This window comes from Haliotis asinina, chromosome 10 (assembly GCF_037392515.1).
Source record: "Haliotis asinina isolate JCU_RB_2024 chromosome 10, JCU_Hal_asi_v2, whole genome shotgun sequence".
In the NCBI taxonomy this organism is placed as follows: domain Eukaryota; kingdom Metazoa; phylum Mollusca; class Gastropoda; order Lepetellida; family Haliotidae; genus Haliotis; species Haliotis asinina.
In genome coordinates, this window is record NC_090289.1 from 11,360,288 (window position 1) to 11,375,008 (window position 14,721).

The window sequence follows — 14,721 nt, forward strand, 5'->3', positions numbered from 1 at the left end:
CGTCTGTCAACCAAGTCAGCGAACCTGACCATCCGATCCCGTTAGTCGCATCTTACGACAAGTATAGTCGCCTTCTATGGCAAGCATGGGTTGCTGAAGGCCTATTCTACCCCGGGACCTTCACGGGTCTCTCATGATGAGATGAGGTTATGGGATGCAAAATATAATATACAGCAATATAATCCAACGCACGTAAGTCTAAGCAGGAGAGGTATTCGTGTGGATAGTGCTTTCGTTCGTCACGCCGAAGACCCGGGTTCGATTCCCCAAATGGGTACAGTGTGTGAAGTTCATAACTGGTATCCCCCGCCGTGATATTGCTGCAATATTGCCAAATGCATCGTAAAACTAAATCCCATCAATTACACCTTAGTATTGTTTGAAAAGGAATTATGACAAGATAACATTTTTGTCATAAGGAAAATGTTAAAGATAAGAAAGACTGTTTCTTTTTGGGCAGATGCATAATTTAAACGTCTCATCCCAAAGGTCACTCTAAACTTACTTGATATGAGATGAGTCAACCATACATCAGATCATATGTCTCTTTGAATATGTGTAGTTCCCAAGTCATTTACGTTAAACAGCACCTTTCAACACTCTCTTGTGATCCCAACCAAATCAGACAATGTAGAAACATTTAATGTGTGCATATTTTGTTTGCACTCTGCAAAAAACTGAGACTGGACCAGACCATCCAGTGTTTGAGAACATGGGCATCGATCTCCTTAGTTTGGACACGTTGACATTCAAAGGATGTCATGCGTGTGCATATACATTCAACATATATTCAACGATGGCATTTTGGTGTATGTTGTCACAGAAAACACAATTACTGTAACCGAAAATTCTGACTGATTTTGGTTTCACAACAATATACTGATGGACGAGACAGCAGCAGATTCGAACCCACAAAGATTAACATCCATGCATGGGCAACGATTCTACTTTCATCGTTTCATGTTAAGCACCCGCGGTCACAACGATTTTTTTTCAGCATTCCATGTTAAATATCCATGGACAAAACGATTGTTCTTTTTATCGTTCCATGCTTACCCTCCATGGAACGATTATTGTTTCAGTTGTTTATGTTAAACACTTGTGGTCACAGATATTTCTCTGCGACTATTTTCACTATCCTCGCATGGAACACCGAGGCATTCAGGTACATAATACCACCAGCTAGCATCAGTTAGACGTTTCAAGTATTAATACTGATAAGGTGAATAAAGTAAAGTCTGACTGACATTATTTATCCATGGAAGGTTGTTTTAAGTATATCATGTCGTCATTTATAATCATTACTAAATACGCATCGAAAGAGCATGACATTGACAAATCAAGAATCCTATTCAAGGCTGTATACTTTGCTCACAGGATTATTAAATCACCGTTAGCAGGAGCTACGTCATACAAATAAGCTTTTGAGGAAAGTCCTTGTTTCTGTTCGTGACATTATTTTAACCAATGACTTCTCGATACTGGCCCTGTCGCACCTAGTGTTTGCACCTAAGCAAAAAAAAGGAAGTACGCGTGTACTCAACAGGATGGCCATATTAACACGTCATTTCCGGGAGAATGGTAGAAATACGATGGATTGAGATGTATGGGTCGAAGACTGATTCAGTAAGAAATATGTTCAGATTTTGTAATTGCTAAAATGTTGTTTTTTCGTAAACATTAATTGGTAGTTTTAGGCTGGTGGGTTCAATATCGATTATTTTTGTTATTTTATTATATAGGATTTCTATATAGCGCACATATCAACGTAACTATTACGTGTTCAAAGCGCTCGTCCAAGCCTTTGCTATCTGTCCAAAACAACGAATGGGAAAGAGGAACGCTTAGTCTGTGAATAATTTTGGATAGCAATAAATATTCCCATTTAAATTGAAAATTGAGATTTAGAAACCGAAGAATATAATCTAGACTCGATTCATTTAAGGTTTTAACATTGCAAGACGGCCAAGGCAGTTGGGAATATAATGCCGTTTAGGGACTGTGAGATCGACTAACAATGGAGCCTCTCTCGTGAAGCGCTGCCTGCTGACAGCAAGAACCTTAAGGAGAATGTGTTGTCACTTCAACGCTGCAGCCTTCAGCATTAGGAGTGTCAGAAGGAACGTCTACTTGGCAACAAACCTGTGCACTCCCCCAGTGTCATTCAGGAAATGGGTGGGTTACGAGTGGGAAGTGGCTGGTCCTGATCAGCTGACGGAGAGCCTTCGGCTTCACGTTTCTGAGAAGCTGCTCTTCTCCTGAACATACTGCATAAAAATCGTTGCTCCGGTCGGTCAGTGAGACTACCCTTGGCCAACTGAATTATTTTCTGTGAAATTTCTTTTGCTTTAAACTCTTCTTTATCACCTATTAGCAGATGAGTGGGTGAGTGAGTTTAGTTTTATGCCGCACGCACCAATATTCGAGCTCTTTATTCCATGGGCACAGATCGTACTCATGAGGAGAATTGAACAATGGTTTTCTGCATGGCGAGCAAATAATTTATCCACAGGGCCTCCCTACCGCCCGAAGGGCTAGAGTGTTGGGTTAAATTGTCTCACATGCTTATTCGTGTGAGGTGGTCAGTACTCAGGATATCTTTTTTCGTCCAGTTCACAAAGAATAAAGTAAGGAAGGACGAGGCGGTTTTGACTTTATCGCTAGCTTTCCGTTCTCGCCTCCAAATTATCTTACGTCCACATTAATATCCTGTGGAGGTTTATCCTTCGTATGAGCTAAACTGAATTGTGCTGGTTTGGAATATTAATTGTGGTAAAAACTGTGCTAAATGAGGAGAATAGAGAAACTGCTTTAGCAATATTTTTAGGGAGGCCATGTGTCCACATCATTTATGTAGAAATTTTCATTTCACATTTAACCAACGAATGAACCCCATTGTCGTTGTAGTGCATCCGTAACATGTATAATTATCGCCACCTTCATGTCACTGTTTAGGTCAGGGCGGATCTATAAAGGACTAACTGTCATATCTGCCATCCACGCCATATGTCGTGATTGACTGAAATAGACACGCACGGCATTGTCGGAGACAGCTCGGGGACTGTCAATATCATCTTTTAACCTTCACACACCCTCCGTGTTTGAATGTGTGCAGTTAACGCTGTTCCTTGTCTTAGACTCAAAATATTAGCATTTTGTGTATCCTAATTGAAACATTAGTTGAAATCGCCCATCAAAACCAGTATGCATGTACTTCTGAATCAACAAGTGTGTGTCAGCGTTTGTTTCAAGTTTGGGTGAGTGAGTGAGTTTAGTTTTCAACAGTATTCCAACTACATGGTGACGGTCTGTAAATATTCGAGTATCGACCAGACAATCCAGTGGCCAACAGCATGAGCATCGTACTAGACAACTGGGATACGACAAAACGTGTCAATCAAGGCAGTGAGTCCAACCACCCGATCGCGTTTATCGCCTTTTTAAACACAAGCATGGATTACTGAAGATCAATTCTAATCCGAATCTTCAAGAATGTTTTCGGTTTGAACAAGAAGAGAGAGTTAGGAAGCGGGTTCATTAACGTCGTGGAGTGCCATAACGGGTTGTTCTCAGTTTAACCATGTAGGGAATCGAAACTGGGCCTTCTGCGTGGCAAGCTAACGCTTTGCCCATAAGGCTACCGAAGCGTCAATGAAGATGAAGAGTAGCGTTGGTAAAATGGTAAAGACACTGAATTAGGAGATACACGTACTGTGTTGGGAAAATAGATGAATGTTATACATAATTGATAGTCTCTAAATTTCATTTGGAACCGAACGCGTAGCGTGGGATGAAGAGTAGCGTTGGTAAAATGATAAAGACACTGAATTAGGAGATACACGTACTGTGTTGGGAAAATAGATGAATGTTATACATAATTGATAGTCTCTAAATTTCATTTGGAACCGAACGCGTAGCGTGAGATGAAGAGTAGCGTTGGTAAAATGGTAAAGACACTGAATTAGGAGATACACGTACTGTGTTGGGAAAATAGATGAATGTTATACAGAATTGATAGTCTCTAAATTTCATTTGGAACCGAACGCGTAGCGTGGGATGAAGAGTAGCGTTGGTAAAATGATAAAGACACTGAATTAGGAGATACACGTACTGTGTTGGGAAAATAGATGAATGTTATACATAATTGATAGTCTCTAAATTTCATTTGGAACCGAACGCGTAGCGTGAGATGAAGAGTAGCGTTGGTAAAATGGTAAAGACACTGAATTAGGAGATACACGTACTGTGTTGGGAAAATAGATGAATGTTATACAGAATTGATAGTCTCTAAATTTCATTTGGAACCGAACGCGTAGCGTGGGATGAAGAGTAGCGTTGGTAAAATGGTAAAGACACTGAATTAGGAGATACACGTACTGTGTTGAGAAAATAGATGAATGTTATACATAATTGATAGTCTCTAAATTTCATTTGGAACCGAACGCGTAGCGTGGGATGAAGAGTAGCGTTGGTAAAATGGTAAAGACACTGAATTAGGAGATACACGTACTGTGTTGAGAAAATAGATGAATGTTATACATAATTGATAGTCTCTAAAATTCATTTGGAACCGAACGCGTAGCGTGGGATGAAGAGTAGCGTTGGTAAAATGGTAAAGACACTGAATTAGGAGATACACGTACTGTGTTGAGAAAATAGATGAATGTTATACAGAATTGATAGTCTCTAAATTTCATTTGGAACCGAACGCGTAGCGTGGGATGAAGAGTAGCGTTGGTAAAATGATAAAGACACTGAATTAGGAGATACACGTACTGTGTTGGGAAAATAGATGAATGTTATACATAATTGATAGTCTCTAAATTTCATTTGGAACCGAACGCGTAGCGTGAGATGAAGAGTAGCGTTGGTAAAATGGTAAAGACACTGAATTAGGAGATACACGTACTGTGTTGGGAAAATAGATGAATGTTATACAGAATTGATAGTCTCTAAATTTCATTTGGAACCGAACGCGTAGCGTGGGATGAAGAGTAGCGTTGGTAAAATGATAAAGACACTGAATTAGGAGATACACGTACTGTGTTGGGAAAATAGATGAATGTTATACAGAATTGATAGTCTCTAAATTTCATTTGGAACCGAACGCGTAGCGTGAGATGAAGAGTAGCGTTGGTAAAATGGTAAAGACACTGAATTAGGAGATACACGTACTGTGTTGGGAAAATAGATGAATGTTATACAGAATTGATAGTCTCTAAATTTCATTTGGAACCGAACGCGTAGCGTGGGATGAAGAGTAGCGTTGGTAAAATGGTAAAGACACTGAATTAGGAGATACACGTACTGTGTTGAGAAAACAGATGAATGTTATACATAATTGATAGTCTCTAAATTTCATTTGGAACCGAACGCGTAGCGTGGGATGAAGAGTAGCGTTGGTAAAATGGTAAAGACACTGAATTAGGAGATACACGTACTGTGTTGAGAAAATAGATGAATGTTATACATAATTGATAGTCTCTAAAATTCATTTGGAACCGAACGCGTAGCGTGGGATGAAGAGTAGCGTTGGTAAAATGGTAAAGACACTGAATTAGGAGATACACGTACTGTGTTGAGAAAATAGATGAATGTTATACAGAATTGATAGTCTCTAAATTTCATTTGGAACCGAACGCGTAGCGTGGGATGAAGAGTAGCGTTGGTAAAATGATAAAGACACTGAATTAGGAGATACACGTACTGTGTTGAGAAAATAGATGAATGTTATACATAATTGATAGTCTCTAAAATTCATTTGGAACCGAACGCGTAGCGTGAGATGAAGAGTAGCGTTGGTAAAATGATAAAGACACTGAATTACTTTTTATCTTGGAAGCAAAGTATCATTTGTTACCAAAGCTGTCCTACTGACCCCCAGGGAATCTTTGTCGACAAGATATATATGTCAGATACAAATCGACGAAGAACCCAAAACAAGAAAACAGAGTCGATATGGTTCTTGAACGCTACACTCAGCAATATCCCATTTATATGTAAAAAAAATCGCGACTGCACCAGACAATCCAGTGATCAGCATCATAAGCATCGAACCAAGCAATATCGATCCGACGACGTCTGTCAACCAGGTCAGCGAGTCTGATCACCGTTAGTCACTACAAGCTTGGGTTACGGAAAACCAATATTAAACCGTACCTGGAAGATTTCTTTTACTCGAGGCTGTGCTAGTGTCTTTATATACATATGTGTGTGAAAGGTTGCCAGTTCCACCGTCGAGAACTTTGTATTCATGCTCTGTACGTTAAAGCCTAGTATTAATCCTGATTTCTTTAATCTGGAATATTCTTTCGGACAACCGTACACTTACAACTGTCTTAATGTTTCCATAATCCAAGGACACGAGCAACGTTAACAACGGAACTTGAAATGGGTCAACCTAGTCAGTGAGGCTGACCATCAAATCCCGTTAGTTGCCTCTTACGATTGGGACATGAGGTCAACTTCACTTCAAAAGGTCAACATGGTGTGGGGTGAGCAGCGAATGCCATGGTTTAGAATCTGGATTGGTAAACACTAACCTTGCTCCAAGTCTGTACAGTAATTATTAGCGCATGGTTGTATAGGTATTTTATCCTTTAAAGAGGCAAGTCTAGATACGCAGACAGTAAGTGTTATATATTTTAAGAAGTTACCATTCAAACTAGATGTTACAATTATTACCTGAAAGACTTATGCAAATATGGGTGACCACGTACGCCTGATCAGTGAGAGTTTCAGGGGCTACAGCTCTTCAGTATACTTCCGAGGAAGTATATACGCACAGAACTGGTGGTAGTGTAACAGCACAAAGATTCGCATGGATGAAATTTTGCGCTTTGAAAGTGGACGAATATTTATCAGTGAAGACAGTTTTGTACAACGATGGGCAATCAATCTTCCGCTTGTGGAAGGACAAGAAACTTTCTAACGAAAATCGTTTTACATCTATTAAATGCGTATTTATGTCGCTGTGTATTATATCAGGGGTTTGATTTGATTTTGTTGTTTAATGCAATGGTCTTTCTGGACCAGACAAGCAAGTGATGAACAACATATCGACCTATGCAGTTGGGATACGATGACATGTGTCAACCAAATCAGCGAGCCTGACCACCCTATCCCGTTAGTACTCTCTTACGATAATCATGGATTGCTGAAGACCAGTTCTAACCCGGATCTTCAAGGGTCTATGATCGTATACCCTATCATGCTGATGTCGTGCAAGTCGACAATGAGAAGGACACTGTTTCTGTTTCTGAGGAACATCACAGCTGTTGCTGAAGAGTGAGTGAGTGAGTGAGTGGATGGGTAGGTGGGTGAGTGAGTGAGTGAGTAAGCGAGCGAGGGAATGACGGTGGGAGTGGGTTGGCGGGTAGGTGGATAGGTGTTTGAGTGAGTGAGTATGATTTTACCCCGTTTTAAGCAATATTCCCGCAATCACGACTGAAAATTGTTTTTTCATTAAGTTGGAATTGTCTAGTTTTTTGTGAAAATGTTTCAGTCCCAGTTTTGCTTTGTTTTTTCGTGTGTGTTTATTTTTCTTTTTTCATTTCGTTGATTCATGTCAAGGACGACAATATTTTCATATACTTCATTATTAATGTGCATAGAATTTGCAATGCATGTAACTGTGTAGACCATGTGAGATCCTATCACTTCCCAGTAACTTGATTGCTGAACGTATATTTTCATCTCCTTCAGTTGATGGCTGATAGTCGCTTCCTTCCGGGTACCCAGTTGCTGATGTCCGAACATAAATATATTTTAAACAAACTGGCATTCACCAATCCAACTACTCTCCACCATAAACATTTGCTTTGTGTGCGCATAGAACCACCATTTACATGATTGCCTGCACATAATCTGGGACAAGAGAACTAGTGGTTGATAACATGAATAAAGCCCCACATAATGGCTGGACGCCAGTACTAGCAGACAGAACTTACATGTCCAGAGAAATACCTACATATACATGACACGCATCGAAGAGCTCAGAAAATAACACTCATCTAAAGCTAGAGAATATGGCGTAGTAACGAACTTCAGTGACTCGCCGAATTATCGCAACTCAGTCCTGTCATATAATCGTCATCAGCAATATTATTAACAACATGCCCATCAACAACACGTCCATCAACAACATGCCCATCAACAACATGTCCATCAACAACATGTCCATCAACAGCATGCCCATCAACAACACGTCCATCAACAACATGCCCATCAACAACATGTCCATCAACAACATGTCCATCAACAACATGTCCATCAACAACACGTCCATCAACAACATGCCCATCAACAACATGTCCATCCACAACATGTCCATCAACATCATGCCCATCAGCAACATGTCCATCAACATCATGTCCATCAACATCATGCCCATCAACATCATGTCCATCAGCAACATGTCCATCAACAACATGTCCATCAACAACATGTCCATCAACATCATGTCCATCAACAACATGCCCATCAACAACACGTCCATCAACATCATGTCCATCAACAACATGTCCATCAACAACATGTGCATCAGCAACATGCCCATCAACAACACGTCCATCAACAACATGCCCATCAACAACATGTCCATCAACAACATGTCCATCAACAACATGTCCATCAACAACACGTCCATCAACAACATAACCATCAACAACACGTCCATCAACAACATGCCCATCAACAACACGTCCATCAACATCATGTCCATCAACAACATGTCCATCAACAACATGTGCATCAGCAACATGCCCATCAACACCACGTCCATCAACAACATGCCCATCAACAACATGTCCATCAACAACACGTCCATCAACATCATGCCCATCAACATCATGTCCATCAACAACATGTCCATCAACATCATGCCCATCAACATCATGCCCATCAACATCATGCCCATCAACAACACGTCCATCAACAACACGTCCATCAACAACATGTCCATCAACAACACGCCCATCAACAACACGTCCATCAACAACATGTCCATCAACAACATGCCCATCAACAACACGTCCATCAACATCATGTCCATCATCAACATGTCTATCAACAACATGCCCATCAACAACATGTCCATCAACAACATCTCCATCAACACCATGTCCATCAGGAACACGTCCATCAACAACACGTCCATCAACAACATGTCCATCAACAACATGTCCATCAACAACACGTCCATCAACAACACGTCCATCAACATCATGTCCATCAGCATCATGTCCATCAACAACACGTCCATCAACAACATGTCCATCAACATTATGTCCATCAAGATCATGTCCATCAAGAACACGTCCATCAACATCATGTCCATCAACATCATGCCCATCAACATCATGTCCATCAGCAACACGCCCATCAACAACACGTCCATCAGCAACATGTCCATCAACATCATGTCCATCAACATCATGTCCATCAACAACATGACCATCAACAACACGTCCATCAACAACATGCTCATCAACAACATGTCCATCAACAACATGCCCATCAACAACACGTCCATCAACAACACGTCCATCAACAACATGTCCATCAACAACACGTCCATCAACATCATGTCCATTAGCAACATGTCCATCAACATCATGTCCATCAACATCATGCCATCAACAAAATGTCCATCAACAACATGTCCATCAACATCATGTCCATCAACAACATGCCCATCAACAACACGTCCATCAACATCATGTCCATCAACAACATGTCCATCAACAAAATGTGCATCAGCAACATGCCCATCAACAACACGTCCATCAACAACATGCCCATCAACAACATGTCCATCAACAACACGTCCATCAACAACATGTCCATCAACAACACGTCCATCAACAACATAACCAACAACAACATGTCCATCAACAACATGCCCATCATCATCCCCATCAACAACACGTCCATCAACAACATGCCCATCAACAACACGTCCATCAACATCATGTCCATCAACAACATGTCCATCAACAACATGTGCATCAGCAACATGCCCATCAACAACACGTCCATCAACAACATGCCCATCAACAACATGTCCATCAACAACACGTCCATCAACAACATGTCCATCAACAACATAACCATCAACAACATGTCCATCAACAACATGCCCATCAACAACATCCCCATCAACAACACGTCCATCAACAACATGTCCATCAACATCATGTCCATCAACATCATGTCCATCAACAACATGTCCATCAACATTATGTCCATCAAGATCATGTCCATCTAGAACACGTCCATCAACATCATGTCCATCAACATCATGCCCATCAACATCATGTCCATCAGCAACACGCCCATCAACAACACGTCCATCAGCAACATGTCCATCAACATCATGTCCATCAACATCATGTCCATCAACAACATGACCATCAACAACACGTCCATCAACAATATGCTCATCAACAACGTGTCCATCAACAACATGCCCATCAACAACACGTCCATCAACAACACGTCCATCAAGAACATGTCCATCAACAACATGTCCATCAACAACACGTCCATCAACAACATGTCCATCAACAACATGTCCATCAACAACATGCCCATCAACAACACGTCCATCAACATCATGTCCATCAACAACATGCCCATCAACAACATGTCCATCAACAACACGTCCATCAACAACACGTCCATCAACAACATGTCCATCAACAACACGTCCATCAACAACATAACCATCAACAACATGTCAATGAACAACATGTCCATCAAGAACATGTCCATCAACAACACGTCCATCAACATCATGTCCATCAACAACATGCCCATCAACATCATGTCCATCAGCAGCACGTCCATCAACAACACGTCCATCAACAACATGTCCATCAACAACATGTCCATCAACAACTGGTCCATCAACAACACGTCCATCAACAACATGTCCATCAACATCATGTCCATCAACATCATGTCCATCAACAACATGTCCATCAACAACACGTCCATCAACAACACGCCCATCAACAACACGTCCATCAACAACACGTCCATAAACAACACGTCCATCAACATCATGTCCATCAGCAACATGTCCATCAACATCATGCCCATCAACATCATGTCCATCAACATCATGTCCATCAAGATCATGCCCATCAAGATCATGCCCATCAACAACATGTCCATCAACAACATGTCCATCAGCATCATGTTCATCAACAACATGTCCATCAACATTATGTCCATCAACATCATGTCCATCAAGATCATGCCCATCAAGATCATGTTCATCAACAACATGTCCATCAACAACATGTCCATCAACATCATGCCCATCAACATCATGTCCATCAACATCATGTCCATCAAGATCATGCCCATCAACAACACGTCCATCAACAACATGTCCATCAACATCATGTCCATCAACAACATGTCCGTCAACAACACGTCCATCAACATCATGTCCATCAACAACATGTCCATCAACAACATGTCCATCAGCAACACGTCCATCAACAACATGCCCATCAACAACATGTCCATCAAGAACATGCCCATCAACAACACGTCCATCAACAACATGCCCATCAACAACATGTCCATCAAGAACATGCCCATCAACAACACGTCCATCAACAACATGCCCATCAACAACATACCCATCAACAACATGTCCATCAACAACATGTCCATCAACAACATGTCCATCAACAACATGTCCATCAACAACATGTCCATCAGCAACACGTCTATCAACAACATGTCCATCAACAACACGACCATCAACAACACGTCCATCAACAACATGTCCATCAACAACATGCCCATCAACAACACGTCCATCAACATCATGTCCATCAACAACATGTCCATCAACAACATGCCCATCAACAACACGTCCATCAACAACATGTCCATCAACAACATTAACGACAGCAAAGTGACCATCAAAAGCAAAGATTGGAGCATGTCCAATACCGCCAAAATGGCGACATTGCGAGATAAACATCGGCTGATGATTGCACAGATGCTGCTGCACTCAATTATCACCTTCCACTCACGTTTTCCTCACTGGCATGACATGATGTTTGAAATAAAACAATGTGACATCGATCTCTCAGCTTCAGGTATCAATAGTGCGAGAACTGTTTGAAGGCAGACGGTGTCGTATCTTCCAATAAAGAACATGAAAACTTAAAGAAGTGCAGTGAGTATCAATTAATGACAGTGTATTATCTTTAAAAACAAATAAACAGATTTTGCAGATAGGAAGTTAAAATGCATCTTCAACTCCCATACACGCACTCACTCACTGACAAAAACAAACATTCACACACACACAAACACACACACACACACACACACACATCCCGATACCCAAGGCTCCCTGATGCCTACACCAACCGTGTTATTTAATAATAGGCAGTTACAACTGGCTAATCCGTACGATCTCTACAAAAAAGTCGCCCGGATTAACAAATTTCCGGTTTAACGAACCTCTTCCTTTACGTGTTAATGTACCCAATATTGTTCCTTTGTGTGTATGTGACATTCCACACAACGATTACCCGAACAATAACGATCCGGAAATCTGGATTTCCGGACTAAGGTATCTACGCTGGGATGTCTTGAAGTAGGTAATAATTATCACAGTATCCTCTCAGGTCGCGAGGCGTGTAGTGTCGGCCTGAAAGGGTACACCAATTCTTCGCATAACATCAGACAATGGTATATTCAGTTGAATAGCGGCTTTGTCGCAACTCACACGATAAAACAATTAGCAAGACGGGAACTCCGGTTTTCCAAAAACACATATTCCGTGCGTGTCACAAGAGTATGAGTGATCCCTGACTGAGTTGTTGACTTTGGGGGGTTCGCGTGTGCCCTGACACCCCTACAATACGAGGCGTCCCCCGCCCCTTCTCATGACAGGTTGAGCACTGAATACAATCCTTGGTTGACCATGGGTCATTAAGCTAGGTATTATAGGTTTTACCCCTGTCAGACTGGCACGATCCCATAGTATGTGGCAAGTCATAGTACGTATGACTCAAGGGGAATGATTCATATTTGTAAATATGATATGTGTACGGGTATGTGTCATGGTGCATCTCGCAGCAATCTTTGGCGGTAAACGAAATCGTTACATATAGTCTGGTTAGGTTGTATTTAGAACCATGGTATTAAATTGTACTTTATTCGGAAATGTTTGATGGTAACGAAATCGTTACATATAATCTGGTTAGGTTGTATTTGGAACCATGGTATTAAATTGTACTTTATTCTGAAATGTTTGGTGGTAACGAAATCGTTACATATGGTCTAGTTAGGTTGTATTTAGAACCATGGTCTTTCAGTGTGTATTATTCGGCAATGTTTGGCTGTAACGAAATCATATACACTGGTTAGGTTTTACTTAAAACCATGATAGTTCATAGTGCCTCCTCCCTTTCGGGAGCGTGTGGATGTATCGTCATCCTTACATATAGTCAGATTAGGTTCTAAATGCAACAATGATTTTTCATTGTGCACCTTTCGGAAATGTCTGGTTGTATCTAAATAATTAGATGTTGTCTTTGAACATAAGTATTTCATTGTGCATCTTTCAGAAATATTTAGTTATAACGAAACCATTATATATAATATGGTTGGGATGTGTTCGGAACAACAATGTTTCACTGTACATTATTCGGAATACGTTTGTAGTTACGAACTCGTTGTAAGTGAACCGGTTCTCAGATGACATGTGCGTGATTTATTGACGATTTTCCACAAATACGATATACAATAGTGCCAAAGAAACGACAGTCGAGTTTAACACCCAGACTCTGACAAGTGACACAAAATAATGTACCTGGTAAATCAACTTCTGTTGGAAGAATCCATATTTTCAAGAGGCCATCCGTATCAGAAATAAGGGTTTTGATTTGAAGATTAACAAATACATGTAGTCCCCTTGTGTCATAAAATCGCCGGACGAGCACTTGTCGTTATATTTCGACCACTTCGCTTTGATTTCTTTTTATGTTTATTTTGAGTCAAATAAATCATCACAGGTTATTCCTTTCGAGAATGTTGAATTAAAGCACTGCTCATGCCAGCAACTTCAGTAGAAACCGATATTTTCATCTGTTCTTCACCTGTCAATCGACATCTTGTATCAAACAAGGGCATTCTTTCTGAAAGTTTAACATACAGCGCGTCTATAGCGCACGTACAAATCACATTGGTGACATAAAAATGAAGAAAAGTATCTTGTATGTGAAAGAACTTCCTGTTATATTAGTAAGTGCAAATGATCAGTGAACACTTATTTAAACACCACTGATTTCTTTCAAAAGGAATTTGATGGAAAATACTTACTGTCTAAAAACATATACAGAGGTCATACTTATGATAAAATGCTGCAAGCAAATATCATCTTTTAGTCTGAAATATTTGTATTATATTCAGAAATCTTTAAAGTTTAAAAACCATGGCGTCATTCAAAACCCATTTATTTCCTTTCACAGCGAAACGGCGGAACACCCGCCAGTCAGCGTCGTGCCACCCTTATCTCAGCACCGCTTCCCTCCCAAAGCGCACTAATTACCGTAGTGAACAGCCTAACCATCATTTAGTGCCGCGCGGATGAATACATGCAGATACGTATTACGTATCAGAACTATACCGCTTTAATTACCCCTATAAGGCGGATCGGAGTATCAAATTAGCACCAATTACTGT

General features: G+C 40.6%; 1 protein-coding gene across 1 annotated transcript; it reads left to right on the forward strand.

The window, feature by feature from the left end:
- The first annotated feature begins 8,804 nt into the window (after positions 1–8,804).
- Positions 8,805–12,148, forward strand: LOC137297872 (putative uncharacterized protein DDB_G0286901). Its single transcript, XM_067829841.1, has 4 exons — positions 8,805–9,616; positions 9,760–10,032; positions 10,327–10,572; positions 10,837–12,148. The coding sequence occupies exons 1-4, from the start codon at positions 8,805–8,807 to the stop codon at positions 12,146–12,148; spliced, it is 2,643 nt and encodes an 880-aa protein (XP_067685942.1).
- Positions 12,149–14,721: the final 2,573 nt, after the last annotated feature.